This window comes from Myotis daubentonii, chromosome 1 (assembly GCF_963259705.1).
Source record: "Myotis daubentonii chromosome 1, mMyoDau2.1, whole genome shotgun sequence".
NCBI classification, from domain to species: domain Eukaryota; kingdom Metazoa; phylum Chordata; class Mammalia; order Chiroptera; family Vespertilionidae; genus Myotis; species Myotis daubentonii.
Genome location: NC_081840.1, coordinates 88,874,865 through 88,894,561, shown reverse-complemented (window position 1 = coordinate 88,894,561; position 19,697 = coordinate 88,874,865). Strand labels below are relative to the sequence as shown.

At 41.1% G+C, this 19,697-nt stretch overlaps 1 protein-coding gene across 5 annotated transcripts in view; it reads left to right on the top strand.

Moving 5' to 3' along the window:
- Nucleotides 1–19,697, top strand: part of SNX6 (sorting nexin 6) — an 80,874-nt gene that overhangs the window by 40,939 nt on the left and 20,238 nt on the right. For all 5 annotated transcript variants that reach the window (XM_059710426.1, XM_059710435.1, XM_059710443.1 and 2 more), the window contains 4 exons: nt 7,316–7,411; nt 10,103–10,208; nt 16,478–16,553; nt 19,215–19,254. In XM_059710426.1, coding sequence (XP_059566409.1) covers nt 7,316–7,411; nt 10,103–10,208; nt 16,478–16,553; nt 19,215–19,254 — 318 coding nt within the window. The remainder of the gene's footprint in view (nt 1–7,315; nt 7,412–10,102; nt 10,209–16,477; nt 16,554–19,214; nt 19,255–19,697) is intronic.

Here is a 19,697-nt window from a genome sequence, read left to right as displayed (position 1 = left end):
TGGAGCCTGGCCTCAGAGCTAGAGCCGGCTCTCAGCTCCAGTGACAGCCATAGAAGGTAAATAAATCCCAGAATAAAAAAAAGAAAAGAAAAAACGGAGAGGCTGGGAGCTTCAGTCGCCTGCCAGCCTGAAAACGGCCCTCAGCCCCTCACCCAGACTGGCCAGGCACCCCAGTGGGGACCCCCACCCTGAAGGATGTGTGACCAGCTGCAAACAGCCATCACCCCCTCATCCAGGCTGGCCAGGCACCCAAGCGGGACCCCCACCCTGATCCAAGACACCCTTCAGGGCAAACCAGCCGGCCCCCACCCGTGCACCAGGCCTCTATCCTATATAGTAAAAGGGTAATATGCAAACTGACCCTAACAGCAGAAGGACTGGGAATGGCTGGTCATTATGACACACACTGACCACCAGAGGACAGACGCTCAATGCAGGAGCTGCCCTCTGGTGGTCAGGGCGCTCTCACATGGGAGGAGCTCTGCTCAGCCACAAGCCAGGCTGATGGCTGCCAGTACAGTGGTGGTGGTGGGAGCCTCTCCTGCCTCCTCAGCAGCGCTAAGGATGCCCGACTGCAGCTTAGGTCTGCTGCCTGCTGGCAAGCGGACATCCCCCGAGGGCTGCCAGGCTGCCAGAGGGATGTCTGATTGCCAGCTTAGGCCCAATCCCCCAGAGAGCAGGCCTAAGCCAGCAGGTGGTCATCCCCCAAGGGGTCCCAGACTGTGAGAGGGCACAGGCCGGGCTGAGGGACGCCACCACCACCCCCCCCCCGGTGCACAAATTTTTGTGCACCGGGCCTCTAGTTTATAATAAGATTATGAATTTAGACAGTTCTTTACCATTTTCCATGAAAGCTTAGTTCAGTTCAAAGCAGTTCCTCTTGATCAGATTCTCACCTTGTTCATTGGGAATGGAAGCTAATCAGAAATCAAGTCCCTGAACTTCCTATATCTCCCACAATCCTCACCCACCCTGGCAGCCACACTCATTTATTGACTTTTTTTTTTTTTTTAACATCTTCCTCTCCAATCTGGAGATGCCTTTTATTTCTTTTGCTTGTCTAACTACCCTGGCTAAACCCTATAGTACAATGTTAAATAGAAATGGCAAGAGTAGATAGATACCCTTGTTTTGTCTCTATCTTAGGAGGAAAGCATTCACTATTAAATAATGTTAGCTGTGGGTTTTTCATAAATGTCCTTTAGCAAGTTGAAGAAACTCCCTTCTTTTCCTAGTTTGTGAGTGTTTTTATCATTAAAAAAAAAAAATCTGCCGAAACCGGTTTGGCTCAGTGGATAGAGCGTCGGCCTGCGGACTGAGGGGTCCCAGGTTCGATTCCGGTCAAGGGCATGTACCTGGGTTGCGGGCATACCCCCGGTGGGAGATGTGCAGGAGGCAGCTGATCGATGTTTCTCTCTCATCGATGTTTCTAGCTCTCTATCTCTCTCCCTTCCTCTCTGTAAAAAATCAATAAAATATATATTTTAAAAAAAAAATCTGTTGAGCTGCTCATATAGTTTTTGTCCTTTAATTCTATTAATATGGTGTACTAGGGGCCTGGTGCACGAAATTCATGCACTGGGTGTGGGGCGGGGGGGGAGTGTCCCTCAGCCTAGCCTGCCCCCTCTCACATACTGGGAACCCTCAGGCGTTGACCCCCATCACCCTCCAATTGCAGGATCGGCCCCTTGCCCAGGCCTGACGCCTCTGACAGACCTGGGCAGGGGACCCTCATTTCCCCCCATCACTGGTTCTGCCCCCAGCCCAGGCCTGATGCCTCTGGCCTAGGCGTCTGGCCCGCGCAGCGGGGACCTGCAGTGGCAGCGGGGGGCGCCGCGATCACGCGGGCTCCGCCCCTGCCCTTGCAGGATGCCTCTGGCTGAGGCGTTCGGCCCAGGCAGCGGGGACCCACAGCGGCAGCGGCCCCACGATTGTGGGCTTCGCTTTAGGCCTAGGCAAGGGACCTCTAGCTCCTGGGACTGCCAGCTTCGACCATGCCCAGCTCCCATTGCTGGCTCCACCCCTGCTTCCTGCTATCACAGGCCAGGGCGGAAAAGGCGCCTGATTCTCTGATCATGGCTGGGGGGCAGGGCAAAGGCGGCCCCAGGGCCGCCTTTGCCCTGCCCCCCAGCTCTTAGCTCCCCCCTGGGTTTCCGATCACTGTCAGTGGCAGGGGGCTTCTTCCTGCTTTCCCTTTCGCCTCCCTGCATTGTGCCTACATATGCAAATTAACCGCCATCTTGTTGGCAGTTAACTGCCAATCTTAGTTGGCAGTTAATTTGCATATAGCCCTGATTAGCCAATGACAAGGGTATCGTCGTACTCCAATTACCATTTTTCTCTTTTTTTTTTTTTTTAAATATATTTTATTGATTTTTTTACAGAGAGGAAGGGAGAGAGATAGAGAGTTAGAAACATAGATGAGAGAGAAACATCGATCAGCTGCCTCCCGCACATCTCCTACTGGGGATGTGCCTGCAACCCAGGTACATGCCCTTGACCGGAATCGAACCTGGGACCTTTCAGTCTGCAGGCTGACGCTCTATCCACTGAGCCAAACCGGTTCCGGCCATTTTTCTCTTTTATTAGTGCAAATTACATTGTGCTTTTCTATTTTGACTAAGATACCTTTCTAGCTATGCTGGATCCCATGTACTTCTGGATCTTTGGAATCTCTTCTAAGTTTCCTCTTAACTCTGTGGCTACTTCCCAGTATCCTTCACAATCTTTTTTCTCCATATACCCATTCATTTAAATCTGATGCTTCCAAGGTTCCTCATTGAGTTCTCAAGTAGTCTATAAGTTCCTCTAGATTTCTGATTCCATAAATTATTCCTGTGTGATCTAATCTACTCTTATGGCTTCAGATTCTCTACTATGCTGTTAACTTATAAATCTGTATCACTCCTGAGTCCCAGCTATATTTATTAAACAGCCTTCTGAAAAGCTCCATTTAGATGGTCTCTTGGCATTTTACCCTTAGTTGAATTTTTCCTTAAACTTCTATGCCTCCTCTTACATTCTCTATTTCAAGGAAGGTGTACCTTGACCTCCCAGTTCCTTAAAACCTGAAACTTATACCCTGGCTGGTGTGGCTCAGTTGGCTTGGCAGCATCCTGTGCACTGAAAGGTTGCTGGTTTGATTCCCAGTCAGACCACATGCCTCAATCTCTAGTAGGGAGTGCAGGAGGCAGCCAGTCCATGTTTCACTTTCTCTCTCTCTCTCACCTTCCCTTCTCTCTCTAAAAATCAAAAAAATTTTAAAATAATTTTAAAAGCCTGCAAATTATCCATGACTCCTCCTACTCCCTCTTCCTATTAGAAGTCACCAAATCCCATCTGTTTTACTCCTTTACTATATTAGGAATGTGTCCACTTCTTTCAACAACCTCATCTGGGTTATTGAAGCTGCCTCCGCCTGGTCATTCAGCCTTCAGCTGGTCTTTTCTTTCTCATTACCTGAGTCTGTTTTAAGTTCCTTGGATGCTCTCCTAGTGCACTATGGATACCTGTAATATTATACTCCTTATACTGTATGCTTAATAATATGTTTACTTCCTTGTATCCTCTGCTACACCATAAATTATTTTAAGGACAGAGACCACCTCTTAACTATAGATTTGTTAGTGGATTGTTAAATGAGTAAATTAATGAACTAATCAATATCCAAAAAATGCAGTTTAAAAAAATCAGTGTGTGTTGTAGGGCCTAAAGAAAGAGCAGTGAATTCTAACTTGGAAGGGTTACATGAAGAGAGATGCCTTTTAATTTGGATGTTTAAGTCTGAATAGCAGTTTTGATGGGAGGAGAGGTACTATTTCAGGTACAGAGGAACCTAAAAGTTCAGAGATTCTTTTGAGAATTATTTGGAACATAAGTTTTGGTGGAGGTAAGTTAATGGGTGGAAAGATAAATTGAATCAGATTGTTGAAAATCTTTAATAACATACTAAGGAGATTGGCCTTTATTCTCTGAACATGGTGAAACTGTAAAGTTATTGAGTAAAGAAAAGATGCTAAAAATTTGATTTTGGAAAGTTATCCCAAAGCAGCAGAATGGATTAGATTGAGATGAAGGATGTTAACTAGTAGTCCGATGTAGTAGTCTAGGCAAGAGATAATGAGGACATTTACTAGGACAGAGTTAATATAAAGAACAGATATCAGACATTTGCTGGTAGAATTTGAGCTGTGAGAGAAAGAAATTGTAGATTACAAAGAATTTTAATGAGAGGTATGGGGTTTTAGGGATTATATAGGAGTGTGAGAGACTGGTTGGATGGAGAGCCACGAATAGGGAACAGGAAGAGGAAAAATTTGGAGGTTAGATTGTGGAGAGCGTATAATGAGTACTGTCTTAGACTCGTGTGATATGAGATTAGCATAATCTCCATGTAAGAATATGATATATACATAGGGTCCTAGCTGGTTTGGCTCAGTAGATAAAATGAACATCGGCCTATGGACTGAAGGTTCCTGGGTTTGATTCCAGTCCACGGCACATGCCCAGATTGTGAGCTCGATTCCAGTAGGGGGCGTGCAGGAGGCAGCCAATCAATGATTCTCTCTCATCATTGATGTTTCTTTTTTTTTTTTTAATTAAATCTTTATTGTTCAGATTATTACATTTGTTCCTCTTTTTTCCCCCCATAACTCCCCTCCTCCCAGTTCCTGCCCCACCCTCCGCCCTCACTCCCCACCCACTGTCCTCTTCCATAGGTGCACGATTTTTGTCCAGTCTCTTTCCGCATCTCCCACACCCCTTTCCCCCCCAAGAATAGTCAGTCCATTCCCTTTCTATGTCCCTGATTCTATTATGATCACCAGATTATTTATTCACTTGATTCTTAGATTCACTTGTTGATAGATGCATATTTGTTGTTCATACTTTGTATCTTTACCTTTTTCTTCTTCTTCCTCTTCTTAAAGGATACCTTTCAGCATTTCATATAATACTGGTTTGGTGGTGATGAACTCCTTTAGTTTTTCCTTATCTGTGAAGCTCTTTATCTGACCTTCCGTTCTGAATGATAGCTTTGCTGGATAAAGTAATCTTGGTTGTAGGTTCTTGGTATTCATCACTTTGAATATTTCTTGCCACTCCCTTCTGGCCTGCAAAGTTTCTGTTGAGAAATCAGCTGACAGTCGTATGGGTATTCCCTTGTAGGTAACTGGGTTTCTTTCTCTTGCTGCTTTTAAGATTCTTTGTCTTTTGCTCTTGGCATTTTAATTATGATGTGTCTTGGTGTGGTCCTCTTTGGATTCCTTTTGTTTGGGGTTCTCTGCGCTTCCTGGACCTGTAAGTCTATTTCTTTCACCAGGTGGGGGAAGTTTTCTGTCATTATTTCTTCAAATAGGTTTTCAATATCTTGCTCTCTCTCATCTTCTGGCACCCCTATAATTCGGATGTTGGTACGCTTGAAGCTGTCCCAGAGGCTCCTTACACTATCTTCGTATTTTCGAATTCTTTTTTCATTTTGCTTTTCCAGTTGGGTGTTTTTTGCTTCTTCGTGTTTTGAATCTTTGACTTGATTCTTGCGATCCTCTGGTCTGCTATTGGGTGTCTGTATAATATTCTTTATTTCAGTCAGTGTATGCTTAATTTCTAGTTGGTTCTTTATCACAACATCGAGGGTCTCATTAGATTTCTTGAGGATCTCACTACATTTATCGGCGGTCTCACCAGTCTTTTCGAGGGCCTTACTAAGTTTATCGGCAGCTTCTAGACAGTTCTTGAGAGACCTTAAAAGTGTGGTTTTGAGCTCTATATCTTCCATTTCTGACATTTGTGTCCTGTTTCTTTGTCTCTGCATTTTTTATGCTTTCTTGGTATACCTCTTAGTGGTCTTTGTGCGCAGTCTTGTAGTTAAGCCTTGATTGTTGCCGGTAATACCAGGGGTGATTTGACCTCCAGGCTAACTGGCTATGAGAGTCAGCTGTGTCTGCAGTGGGAGAGCTTCTGTGCTGGATCTCTAGGGTGGTGCTAATCTAGCCTTTGCCTGAGGCTATCCGGCAAATGGTGCTGCGCAGGGCTTGGGCGGGGCGGGTCCCCGGGGATCTACAGGGCGGGCGGAGCGAGCAGTTATGGCTGCTCTCAGTTCCGTCCCTAGGGGCTCTGCCTCTCAGAGTCCCAGCAACTGCTGCAAACCTCGGAGAGAAAGCTGCCTTCGAGTTCCGACCGAAGCCAGACAGTCCCGCTTCTCCCGTTTGAGTCTGGGTCCCTAGAGACTCGCCCGGATCTGGAGCTCAGAGTCTGAAACTCCCTCCCAATTGAAAACAACAACCGCGCCCTCCGCCGCCAGCCCGCTCGCGCGCACTCCGCACCTGAGTATTTCACTTAGCACTGCGCCTCCTCTGAGTCTGGGTATGATATTCTCTTTCCTCCTAGTTGTAGAATTTCCACTCAGCCAGCCTTCCTGTGGTTCTGGATGATGTCTGTTCTGTCCTTTAGTTTTATCTCTGAAGTGGTTGTTCGAGGCAGCAATCTCCGGCGTTAACCTATGCCGCCATCTTGGTTTCTCCTCATTGATGTTTCTATCTCTCTTTCCCTCTCCCTTTCTCTCTGAAATCAATAAAAACATATTTTTTAAAAAAGATACAATATAGGCAGTTGAATCTATGAATCAGGAAGAAGCTGAGGGGTAGTGATAGAGATTTGTGAGTTATTTACATAAAGGTGAGCATTGAAGCCATGTCAGTAGATAAGTTAGATAGGATCCTCCTTTAAGGGACACCCTAATGTAGCAAGTGGTAAAGTCAGAGTTATTAGCTGCTTCTCAGTTTTGCCTTAGATAACCATTCATGCCACTCTATAAGTCATCTTTTGTGTTCCTTGAACTAGAAGTTGCTGACACCAAAAACAGGACAGTAGATGATGTTTGAATGAATTTAGACTGAAGAATGTGCAGAATATATTTTCAGACCTTTTACAGAAGCGTATGATGGTATATTGTACACCAATAAATTTTATGTTTAAAGGAACTTCTGAGTTAACATTTTAGTTATCTTTACATTATATAGTAGTGCTAGATAGGATATGATGAGAGGTCTACTTACAACAGAATTATTAAATATACACTGAGATATCTAGGTCTTTTTGTAGATCAGCTGAATCTGAATCTTTGAGGTGAGGCCAAACTTTTCTTTAATTCCCTGAAGTTTGAAAATCGTTAATATACATGATGAAATTGCTACTTTATTAAGTTTAAAAACTGGGATCCTTTTGAAATTGCCCTGTTGACATCAAAATGTAAAAAAGGTGTTAATTTCCATTTGTAATTTTTTTAAATGCTAACTTCTACTTAATTTTCTTTCAGTTGAGTGTGCGAGGAAAAAATAAAAAAGAGAAACTTGAAGATTTCTTTAAAAACATGGTTAAATCAGCAGATGGAGTAATTGTTTCAGGAGTAAAGGTAAGATTTTATTTGATTAATAGGAGTATTTGTTTAAGAATTTACTCCTTTTTAAAATATATATATTTTTATTGATTTCAGAGATAATAGATGCTCTATTCAGCTAGGGCAAGAATTTACTCCTTTTAAAAGGAAGCTAGACTGAAAATTTAGATGTGTAAAAGATTATATTCGAGTAAAAGAGAAATTTGGGCAGTTAAAATCCTTAGGCCTAGGAAATTGGACCCCCTACCTTGGGTACACTCTTGCAGCGGTTCTCAACCTGTAGGTCGCGACCCCTTTGGGGGTCGAATGTCCCTTTCACAGGGGTCGCCTAAGACAATCAGAAAACACATATATAATTACATATTGTTTTTGTGATTAATCACTATGCTTTAATTTATGTTCAATTCGTAACAATGAAATTGGGGGTCACCACAACATGAGGAACTGTATTAAAGGGTCGCGGCATTAGGAAGGTTGAGAACCACTGCTTTAGAGCTTCCTTTTCCAAGGGTCAGAGATTTACATGTCCAAGGGAATTTGCCCACCTGAACCCCACGCCTTTCCTCCAAACCAGACCGTGCTCCAGTTATCTAGAACCCTAGATATCTTTAGCCAAATTCCAAGCCTACCTCCAGGTCTTGCATGGGCTTTTTCCCTGAGTCCATCCTCCAGTGGGTAGACAGTGCTACTGGTGTGTGTACTCTGTGGGTGATCAAGGGGTGACTATAGGACAGCTGAGTAGAGGGAAGGTACAGGGGAGAAAATCAGTATACAGGATGGACTGTCCAGCCACATGCACAAGAAATCCCTCTGGATGCCCTGCAGAGCTGCAGGGTGGGACATAAATGTGGCTCAGCAGTTGAGCATCAGCTCAGGAACTAAGAGGTGACTGGTTCGATTCCTGGTAAGGGCACGTGCCTGGGTTGGGGGCTCAATCCCCAGTAGGGATGTGTGCAGGAGGCAGCCGATTGATGATGTTCCTCTTTCATCAATGTTTCTATCTATCCCTCTCCCTTCCTCTCTAATTAATTAATTAATTAATTAATTAATTAAAGAAAAGGTTTATCTTTAAAAATAAAAAAAGACTCCTTCCATTTGTACACTTGCCCTTGGCCTTACAAATGTTAGGAGCAGGCCTGGATTCACATTGGGAATTAGAAGAGCTAAGTTGATGTTTTGGTCTTGTCTCAGAGTAGCTATATGATCTTGAGAAAAGTCTCTTTCTCTGAATCTGTTTTCCATTTTCAAAATGCAGTTAATAAAACCGCCTGGCTCACGGGATTGTTAGAAAGACTGAATGAGATAATATGTGTGAAAATACTTACAAAGTTAATTATTTGCCTACATAACACCTAACTTTTTCTTAATGTTGTCCTAAATGATATAAGACTTAATTTGTCTGAAGACTCATACCATTAAAATATAAGAGCAAAATGCTTATATTACATTATCAAGCAGTTACTAAGCTATAAATAATGCTTTGTCATCGTTACCTGTTTTATAGATACATCTACAATAAAACTTAAGTGTAAAGTACTATTTATTTGATTTATACTTAGATTTTTCAGAGATAGGTCAATTTATATGTTGACTCTGCATGTGTTATGGCTACTTTCTAATAAGGACTCGGCCTACTTCCATTTTGATGCTGCTTATGCACTAATATTGAACATTTTTCTTAGCATTTAGTGTAAACCACTATATTGATTAGAGTTTTGATAAAGTAGTAACTAAAATTTTAACATTTACAATGTGATGTTTGATAGCCCACATTTTCTTATTTAATCTTCATTATAATCCTGCAAGTTAATGTTATCCCCATTTTTACAGTTAGGAGAACTGGTACACCTGAATTACAGCTTTAAATGTCATTTTGTCAGTATTTGGCTTCTAGTTTTCTGTTGATGTGGATCTTGAATTATATCATTTCAACTGGTGCTTTTTCAATAAACAATGGACATTTTATTTATTTATTTATTTAATATATTTTATTGATTTTTTACAGAGAGGAAGGGAGAGAGATAGAGAGTTAGAAACATCGATGAGAGAGACATCGATCAGCTGCCTCCTTTACATCTCCCACCGGGGATGTGCCTGCAACCCAGGTACATGCCCTTGACCGGAATCGAACCCGGGACCCTTCAGTCCGCAGGCCGACGCTCTATCCACCGAGCCAAACCGGTTCGGCAACAATGGACATTTTAGAAGGGAGGAAAGTACTGTTAATAATTTTTATTTTGATGTGTATCTAACGTTGCTCAAAAAAAAAAAAATTGAAGACAGTTGTTGATATAGTAATTGCTCCCAGCCTTCTGAAATGGCCCATAATATACATAATAAACCAAGAGAAATAGACTTACTTGTCCATCAGAATTTTTTCTTTATTTCTCAAAAACAATTGATCACTCCCACTGACAATGTACTTATTGGGGTGTACAGGCAGAACATGAGTAGGAACACGTTTCAGAGAACCATATGGGGAGCTCTAAGCCTTCAGCTGCAAAACCATAGATCTTACTTGATAGATAGAAATTCATGTTTATTAAAGTCTGAACTTGTTGGTGAAATCAATATAACATCTGATTATTAAGGATAGGATGCTGTTTTACTAATGATCTTTTGTGATTATAATGATAACAAAATGGTTTACATATTACACTAAAGCAAACAATTGAAAAAAGTTCATATTTTCTTTTGATCCTATAGGATGTAGATGATTTCTTTGAGCATGAACGAACATTCCTTTTAGAATATCATAACCGAGTTAAAGATGCATCTGCTAAATCTGATAGGATGACAAGATCCCACAAAAGTAAGGTTTTACTTATGTTATTTATAGTTTGTAAAAGTCTTGATATAGAGCAGCGTTTCTTAAACTGTGGTCTATGAAGCCTTGGTTCTGAGGCCCTTTTTAGCAAGTCTGCGATGTCAAAACCATTTTCATAATAATACTATGATGCCTTTTGCCTTTTTCATCATGTTGATATTTATTTTATTTTATTTTATTTTATTTTTTTGATGCCCTTGACCAGAATCAAACCTGGGACCCTTTGGTCCACAGACTGACTCTCTATCAACTGAGCCAAACCAGCTAGGGCAACATTTATATTCATGATGCAAAAGCCATCCTATATAATAAAAGCGTAATATGCAAATCAACCGAACGGAGGAACAACCAGTTGGCAGGGGGCAGGGCCAGCAAGCAGGCAGCACCAGGCCAGCCAAGGCACATGCCAGCTAGCAGAGGGATGGGATGGCGATTGGGGGAGCAGTGGCGACCGGCAGCGGAGGCGGGGCAGTGGGGGGGGGGCGGGGCCGGCTGGTGCTGTCCCCTGATCAGCCCGCCTGGTCGCCTCCCAAAGAGGGAGGCCAGACTGCAGGCCTAAGCCGTCAGACATCCCCTGAGGGCTCCCGGACTGCAAGAGGGCACAGACTGGGCTGAAGGAACCACCTTCCCCCTCCCCCCCCCCCCCCGTGCATGAATTTTCGTGCACCAGGCCTCTAGTGATGAATAAAATTGCTGGTACCTTAGCACAAATCAAGGCAGTGGCATCAAACTGTACTAATAATCACTATATTCTTTCCCTCAAAGTTCATTTAAGAATGTCCTTGAGTACACTTTTTTTTTTCATCCTTTATGTGGTAAAATGGGAGGTATGCATAAAGCACTTTGTATACTGAAGTATGATGGTTCTCTTTAGTAAAGTATTTTAGTGATTGAGTTCCAACTGACCTAGCAACTTTTTTCGTAAGACACCATTTTTACTTGAAAGAATTGCTGACAAACTATGATTATTCAGACTTTAGTGTTTGTTAGACATGTTCTTAAAAATTCACTGAGTCTGTCACTTTAAGGAAAACAACTGGCAGTATTTGTGGACAATGATAAAAGTCAAGTTATTCAGCAATAATTAGAAGTTCGGAAAACTTGTTTTCATTACCATGAGTTTGCATCACAATAATTAAAGACTTGTCTGAAATTCCATTCTTGATTTTTATATAAACTGTTTGAAAATGCTGTGTTCTTCCACTTGCTTCCATGGTGTGTTTTATTTTACATCTATTTCTCTATATCAATTATTTTTTAAATGCCAATAAAAAATAATTGGTAAGATTTTAAAAAAATAAAGACTTGTCTGAGATTAATGATATTTTTGATACTGTATACTGAAATGTGTCAACTTTCAAGTATGTCAAGATTTGCATCGTTTGTTGAACCAATACTTTCTAAATGCATGATGTTATAAAATTGTGTGTGTAAACGATCCATTAAAATGCAAGATAGGCTAATGGTTTTTAACAGCTTTATTGATGTATAATTGATATCAATAAGATGCAATGTTCTAAGTATGCAATTTGATAAAATTAAATAAAATTAAATGAATATATCCATCACCACCAAAAGTCTCTTTGTGACCCTTTGCAATCCCTCTGTCCCACTCATGTATCCAGGCAACCACTGTTTTGCTTTTTGTATCTATAGATCAGTTTGCATTTCAAGTGGAATAATACAGTATGGACACTTTATTATCTAGCTTTGAAATTCAACAAAATTATTTTGAAATTCATCCATGTTGTGCATATCAATAGTTCATTACTTTTTATTGCTGAGTGGTATTCCATTTTATGGATATATTATGATTGTTATCTATATAGCTGTTGGTGAACATTTGAGTTACTAGCTGTTGGCTATTGTGAATAAAGCTTACATGAGCCATTTTATGTAAGTATTTGTATAAACCTATGCTTTCATTTCTCTTGGGTAATACCTAGAAATAGAATGGCTGGGTCATGTGGTAAAGTATAACTTATTTTAAAAATGCCAAACTTTTTCCCAAAATGATTATACAATTTTATATTCCTATCAGCTGTGCGTGAGAGTTATTCTTCATCCTTGTTAAGAAGGATAATCAGGCCCTAGCTGGTTTGGCTCAATTGGCGTCAGCCTGCAGACTGAATGGGTCCCAGGTTCGATTCTGGTCAAGGGCACATGCCCAGGTTGCAGGTTTGGACCCCAGTAAGGGGCATGCAGGAGGCAGCCAATCAATAATTCTCTCTCATCATTGATGTTCCTCTCTCTCTCTCTCTCCCTCTTTCTTCCTCTCTGAAATCAATAAAAATATATTTTTTTAAAGAAGGATAATCAGTCTTTTTAATTTTAGCCATTCTAATAAGAATAGTGGTGTCTTGATGTGGTTTTAATTTGCATATTTCTAATAACCAGTGATGTTAAACATCTTTTCTTGTGTAAGTCCTCCAATTTTATTCTTCTTTATAAAAGTTGTTTTGGCCCTGGCTGGTTTGACTCGGTAGATGGAGCGTCGGCCTGCAGACTGAAGGGTCCTAGTTTCTATTCCCAGTTGCAGACTCAGTTCCCAGTAGGGGGAGTGCAGGAGGCAGCCAATCAATGATTCTCTCTCATTATTGATGTTTCTATCTATCTCTCCCTCTCCCTTCCTCTCTGAAATCAATAAAAATATTTTTAAAAGTTGTTTTGGCCCCTCTAGGTAGTTTATATTTTCATACAGATTTTAAAATCAGCTTGTCACTTTCTACAAAAATGCCAGCTAAGATTATAATTGGAATTGTATAGAATCTGTAGATCAATTTGGGGAGGATTGACATTTTAAATTGATCTTCTATACATGAATATGGCATACTTTCCATTTAGTTAGGTCTCTAAATTCTTCCAGCAATGTTTTATAGTTTCCATTGTACAGATCTTTTACATCTTTAGTTAGATTGATCCCTGGTTATTTCTGAATGCTTTGTAAATGATGTGTTTTTTACCTTTCAGTTTTTGGTTGTTCTTTGCTAATGTGTAGAAATACAGTGTATTTTCAATATTGATCTTATATCTTGCAACCTTACTAAATAAATAAACTCACTAGTTCTAGCAACTATTTTGTAGATTCCTTAGTATTTTCTACATAAATGGTCATCTGCTAATAAAAATAATTATACTTCCTTTCCAGTTTAGATGCCATTTCCTTCTTTTCCTTACACCATTGTACTGTACACTACCTTCTACTACAGTGCTGATGGAAGTGTTGAGGGCAGGCATCTGTACCTTGATCCTTATCTTCTTGGGAAAGTATTTGGTCTTAAACCATTATTTGTGAAGTTAGGTGTAGGTTTCCTAGATGACTTTTTTTAGGTTGAGAAAATTCTCTTAAATTACTAGTTTTCTGAATGGGTTTTTTTAAAAAATATATTTTTATTCATTTCAGAGAGAGAGAGAGATAGAAACATCAATGATGAGAGAGAATCATTGATTGGCTGCCTCCTGCACACGCCCTACTGGGACCGAGCCCACAACCAAGGCATGTGCCTTGACCAGGAATCGAACCAGACTCCTGGCTCATAGGTCAATGCTCAACCACCGAGCCACACCGGTCGGGTCAAAGTTTCCCTTTTGAAAGTTAAATTTTAGCCTTATGGGTTTAATGTTTTTTTGGGTTTGTTTGTTTTTTAAATTTTTGTTAATTCTCAAGGATATTTTTCCATTGATTTTTAGAGATAGTGGAAGAGAGAGCGAGAGACAGAGAGAGAAACATCGATGTGAGAGAGATACATTGATTGGTTGCCTCCCTTATGTACCCCGACCAGGGCTGGGTATCGAGCCTGCAACCAAGGTACGTGCCCTTGACAGGAATCAAACCTGGGACCCTTCAATCCGCAGGCCGACACTCTTATCCACTAAGTCAAACCAGCTAGGGCTAATGTAATTTTAAATGATATAATAAAGTATAATGTAAGGATTATTGTTTCATTAGGGAATAAACACATTAAAGCCTTATAAAAATACTGCTAGTATAAGTGGAAATTTTCATACATTAGGCAGTGTCTTGGATTTCATTAATTAGTACTATATGCCAGGTATATAGTAACATTAATTCTCCAAATAATAATATGAGGTGGGTACCATTATTATCCCCATTTCCAGATGAGAAAACTGAGGCATAGACGGGTTAAGTGATATATGTCCCAGGTCATGTAGCTGGTGAGTTTGGAAGATGGGGTTGGGTCCTAGGCAGTTTGGTTGTAGGTCCAGCCTCTTAACCATAGCATTCTACCATCCTTTCTCTGAACCAAATAGAAGCATCTGTTATATATAGTCTTTTCTCAACAAGTGCATTGTCCTGTGGAACAAGACCTAGGAAGAGTGTTGTACTGAAGTTTGGTACTTTGCTTCTAGTACCCCAGAGTAATGGTGGCACCATTTATCTAGCTTCCCAAGCTCCATAATTTCCCCTCCTACGTCAGGTCTACTGTTTATAAATCCTCCTTATTACATTTCCTAAATATTATTTAGCTTTGTTAGTTCCTCTGTGCTCTCACTGTTCCCACTATCTTGATCCTGGCCCTCAGTTTCTAGGTTGGTTACTCTGTTTTCTGTGTCTCTGCACTTCTAGTCTTTATTCCAGGATGCAGTATTTTTTTTTATTTCTTTTGTTAATTCTCACCCAAGAATATTTGTCTTTTTTTTTTTTTTTAGAAAGAGAGTGGAAGGGAGAGGGGAGAGAGAGAAACATCCATTGGTTGCCTCCCAAAACTGCTCCAACTGGGGCCAGGGATCAAGCCTGCAACTGGTGTACGTGCCCTTGACCTCAATCAAAACCAGGACCCTTATGTGTAGTCGTGGCCGAGTGGTTAAGGCGATGGACTAGAAAACCAGGACCCTTCAGTCCACAGGCTGATGCTTTATCCACTGAACCAACCTGGCTAGGACAACAGTATTTTTTTAAAAACTAACATACTTATCAGGTTGATTGTAAAATGTTTAATAACACCCATTTCTACAAGACCAAATACAGATTTTATCATGGCTTACAAAAACCCTTTTTCCCCAAGATGCTTCCAATTTATTTTTTCATCTTCAACTCCATCTACTTTCCCTCTGTACCCTTCAGTGCCATAGTCCCAGAAGGCTCTCTGAATATACTATGTTCTTTTATGCCTCTCAGGCCTTGATCCATGCTCTGCCCTTTTTATTTGAAACTAGAGGCCCGGTGCATGAAATTCATGTAGGGGGGAGGGTTCCCCTCAGCCCAGCCTGCACCCTCTCCAATCCAGAACCCCTTGGGGGATGTCCAACTGCCAGGGATCAGGCCTAAACCAGCAGTTGGACATCCCTCTCACAATCCTGGACCACTGGCTCCTAATCGCTCGCCTGTTTGCCTGCCTGGTCGCCCCTCACTGCCTCTGCCTGCCTGCCTGATTGCCCCTAACTGCCCCCCCTTGCCAGTCTGGTCACCCCGAACTGCCCCTCCCTCCCCCACTGGCCTAGTCACCCTTCACTGCCTCCTCCCGCTGGCCTAATCGCCCCCAACTGCCCCTCCCCCCCGCTGACTTGGTCACCCCCAACTGCACCCCCCCACCACCACCCTGGTCACCCCTAACTACCTCTCCTGCCAGCCTGGTTGCTCCCAACTGCCTCCCTCTGCCGGCCTGGTTGCCCCCAACTGCCTGGTCACCCCTAACTGCCCCCCTGCTGGCCTGGTCACCCCCAACTGCCCCTTCCCCGCCAGCCTGGTCACCCCTCACAGCCTCCCCACTGGCCTGATTGTCACACACAGCCTGTTGTTCAGTTGTTTAGTCATCCCTCACTAACCCCCTGCCGGCCCAGTTGCCCCATGCAGCCTGCTGTTCAGTCGTTTGGTCGTCCCTCACTAACCCCCCTGCCAGCCTGGTTGTAGGCAGCCATCCTTGTGAGGGTGTGAGGGTGTGAGGGTGTGAGGGTGTGAGGGTTAATTTGCATATTGCCTCTTTATTATATAGGATTCCCTTTCTTACACATTACCTAGTAAAGATTTGCTCATCCTACAAGCGCAAATTGATTCTGTAGTGTCTGTAAATCCTTCTCTGACTTACTCAGGTGAAATCATCTGTTTCTGTTGCTTCCATAGTAGTTTGTACCTCCTTCTAATGTAATATTCATCATATTGTATTATAGTTTTTCTCATTTCCTTCAGTGGACTTTGGCTATCTCCTATTACATACACATTGTTTGGCAGGTAAATGCTCAATATTTTTTAATTAATAAATAAATATATTAAATTCTTGAACCTTTTTCCATAGGTGCTGCAGACGATTACAATAGAATTGGTTCTTCATTATATGCTTTAGGAACTCAGGATTCTACAGATATATGCAAGTAAGGATTCTAATTTTTAAAAAGCAGTAAATATAGCCCTAACCGGTTTGGCTCAGTGGATAGAGCATCGGCCTGTGGACTGAAGGGTCCCAGGTTCGATTCCGGTCAAGGGCATGTACCTTGGTTGCAGGCATATCCCCAGTAGGGGGTGTGCAGGAGGCAGTTGATCGATGTTTCTCTCTCATCAATGTTTCTAACTCTCTATCCCTCTGTAAAAAAAATCAATAAAATATATTAAAAAAATAAAATAAAAATAAAAAACAGTAAATATAAATAAAACAAAATTTTGTTGGCAGGCTGGGCACACACAATACTTCAGTCCCAGTAGACATTTTAGAATATTTTTCTCAAAACACATTGATAACAAGGAGCTTTTCTAAGTCCGTGTCAATTTTTAAAATCTGGAAAATAAAAATGGACCTTAATGTATGTATTTTTTATCTTTATAAAGTTTCACTTGATGAAAATGGGCAGTGTGTGTGTGTATAAGGGTGAGATGGAGAGACAGACTTTATGTCAAAATAGTCTTAGGTTTTGATAATGTTTATTATAAATTTAAAATGTTTGGAATTACATACATGTATTTCATAGAAGGCCATATTGACTTTTTTTTTTATTTTAGAGAGAGGAAGGGAGAGAGAAAAAGAAACATTGATGTGAGAAACATTGATCGGTTGCCTCCCGTGTATACCCTGACCAAGAATCTAATCCGCCACCTTTCAGTATACAGGATGACTTTCCAACCAACTGAGCCACACCTGCCAGGGCCAAATTGACTTTGTTCATTTTTTTGTTTGTTTTTTAATCCTCACCTGTGGACATGCTTAAAAAGAGGAAGGGAAGGAGGGGGAGAGAGAGAGAGAGAGAAACACATAGAAGTGAGAAGATAGAAACATTGATTGGAACCTGCCTTTCATATGTGTCCTGACTAACCATCAACCTTTCAGTGCACAAAACAGTGGATGCTTAGCCAACTGAGCCACTCTGTCTGGGCCCAAATTGACTCTTTTTTTAAAATATATTTTTATTGATTTCAGAGAGGAAGGCAGAGGGAGAGAGAGATAGAAACATCATTGAGAGAGAATCATTGATTGGCTGCCTCCTGCACGCCCCCCTACTGGGGAGGATGGAGCCCACAACCCGGGCATGTGCCCTTGGCCAGAATCTAACCTGGACCCTTCAGTCCACAGGCCAATGCTCTATCCACTGAGCCAAACCAGGTAGGGCACCAAATTGACTTTTAAAGTGATATTTAATGCTATCAGTTTGCACTTTTTAAAGAGGCTGGCTATTCTAGTTTTTATAATTTAGTGAATGTTAAGGCAGTCAGATGAGGAAGGTGTTTGCATGTTAGTGTAAAATCACCCTCTGGAAGTTTGCCTACACATGCCTTTACGGTATGCTAGTTTTTCACTTTAATTTTAATCTAACGGGACTTAATTTTAGTTGCTTCTATAATATTGTTTTAACCCAACTCTTCAGTGAAAAATAATTCACTTCTTTTTAAATGTTAAGTGAGAAAACTATGTTCATTATTCATGCCTTTCTCTAAACCACATCCTTGAACTTTTCCTCTAACGTAGTCTCTCAGTAGACATGTAAGATCCAAGTTTTTCAGCAAAGCAAGGTACCATAGCTTACACTAATTAACATGCTGCCTTCCCAAAGAGTTAGTTCTTAATTCTTTGATAACAAGAAAAAAAGGGCAACCTTGCCAAGTGTTATCTGACAGAAACTTGTCAAAGCAAGTTCTTTGAAGTAAAGTGACGTTCATGAAATTGTGTTTTAGTTTTCAATAGTATTTGCCCTAATCCGATTATAGTGCCATCTATAGTTACATGTTTTACAGAATACCCTTTAGTAGTTTTGCATTGGGTTGGGTTTTTTTTAAAATTGATTTTTTACAGAGAGGAAGGGAGAGGGAATAGAGAGTTAGAAACATCAATGAGAGAGAAACATCTATCAGCTGCCTCCTGCACACTCCCTACTGGGTATGTGCCCGCAACCAAGGTACATGCCCTTGACCAGAATCGAACCTGGGATCCCTGAGTCCACAGGCCGACAATCTATCCACTGAGCCAAACCGGTTAGGGCTGCATTGGGTTTTTTTCAGTTGGTGGTTAACACTCGTGAGAGGCTGTTTAGTTAAAAGTGAAAGTGAATTCTGAAATAGAAGTTGGTTACTGATTTCTGTTGTTTTCCAAAACAAAGCAGCTCTATTTGAAAAATGTTTAAAACAGAGCTATCAGATATCTTCAAAAACTACCCCACCTTCATTGTTTTCCATTTAAATCAGCCTTTTGTCTCTTTGGATGTGATTGTTTTGTACTTCTGTAATAATGTGAAGGTATGGGTTTCATTTAGTATTATGGAGCATATTACTAAAGAATAGCAATACAAAGTTTTTAGGTTTTATTGTATGACTTAGACTGTTATCTTAAAATGGGAAGATTTTCTGTAACAACAGATTTCAAGTAATTTGTTATGGGTGGAAGTACAAAGATATTTTTGTTAAATGAAGAAAATAAGACCATTAAATATTACTGTAATGAGGCAAGAATGTTCATTATTCATTTGGTTTGGGGCATTATGTATTCTCTGAACATTTGAAATAGAAAGTTATTTAAAGTTAGCTTCTGATTAAATACTTTTCTCTTCCAGATTTTTTCTCAAAGTTTCAGAACTGTTTGATAAAACGAGAGTAAGTACTGTTAATTAACCTTTGATAATCCACACCTCTGCATACAGCTGTGCTTAACTTATTTAGCTTTATTGAGGAAGGAGAGTTGTGCAACAGATTTAGATGTGAAAATTGGAGAGTTTTTCAGGAAAGTTGGTTTTTGTTACAGCCTTTTGGTATTTATGTAGATGTCTGTATTCCATCAGAAAACATGTTTATCAGAAGACTGGGTTTATTTTCATGAAGAATGACCCTTCCCTGGGACTTTGTAAGCTAGAAGAAAGTTAGATTCATTGTACCTTGACCAAGACTATAATGCTTTTGATCCCCCTTGACACATGGGTTAAAGTGAGTTGTATCAAATATACAAATGCAACCCTAGCTGGTTTGGCTCAATGGATACAGCGTCGGCCTGCGGACTAAAGGGTCCTAGGTTCGATTCCAGTCAACGGCACATGCCCAGG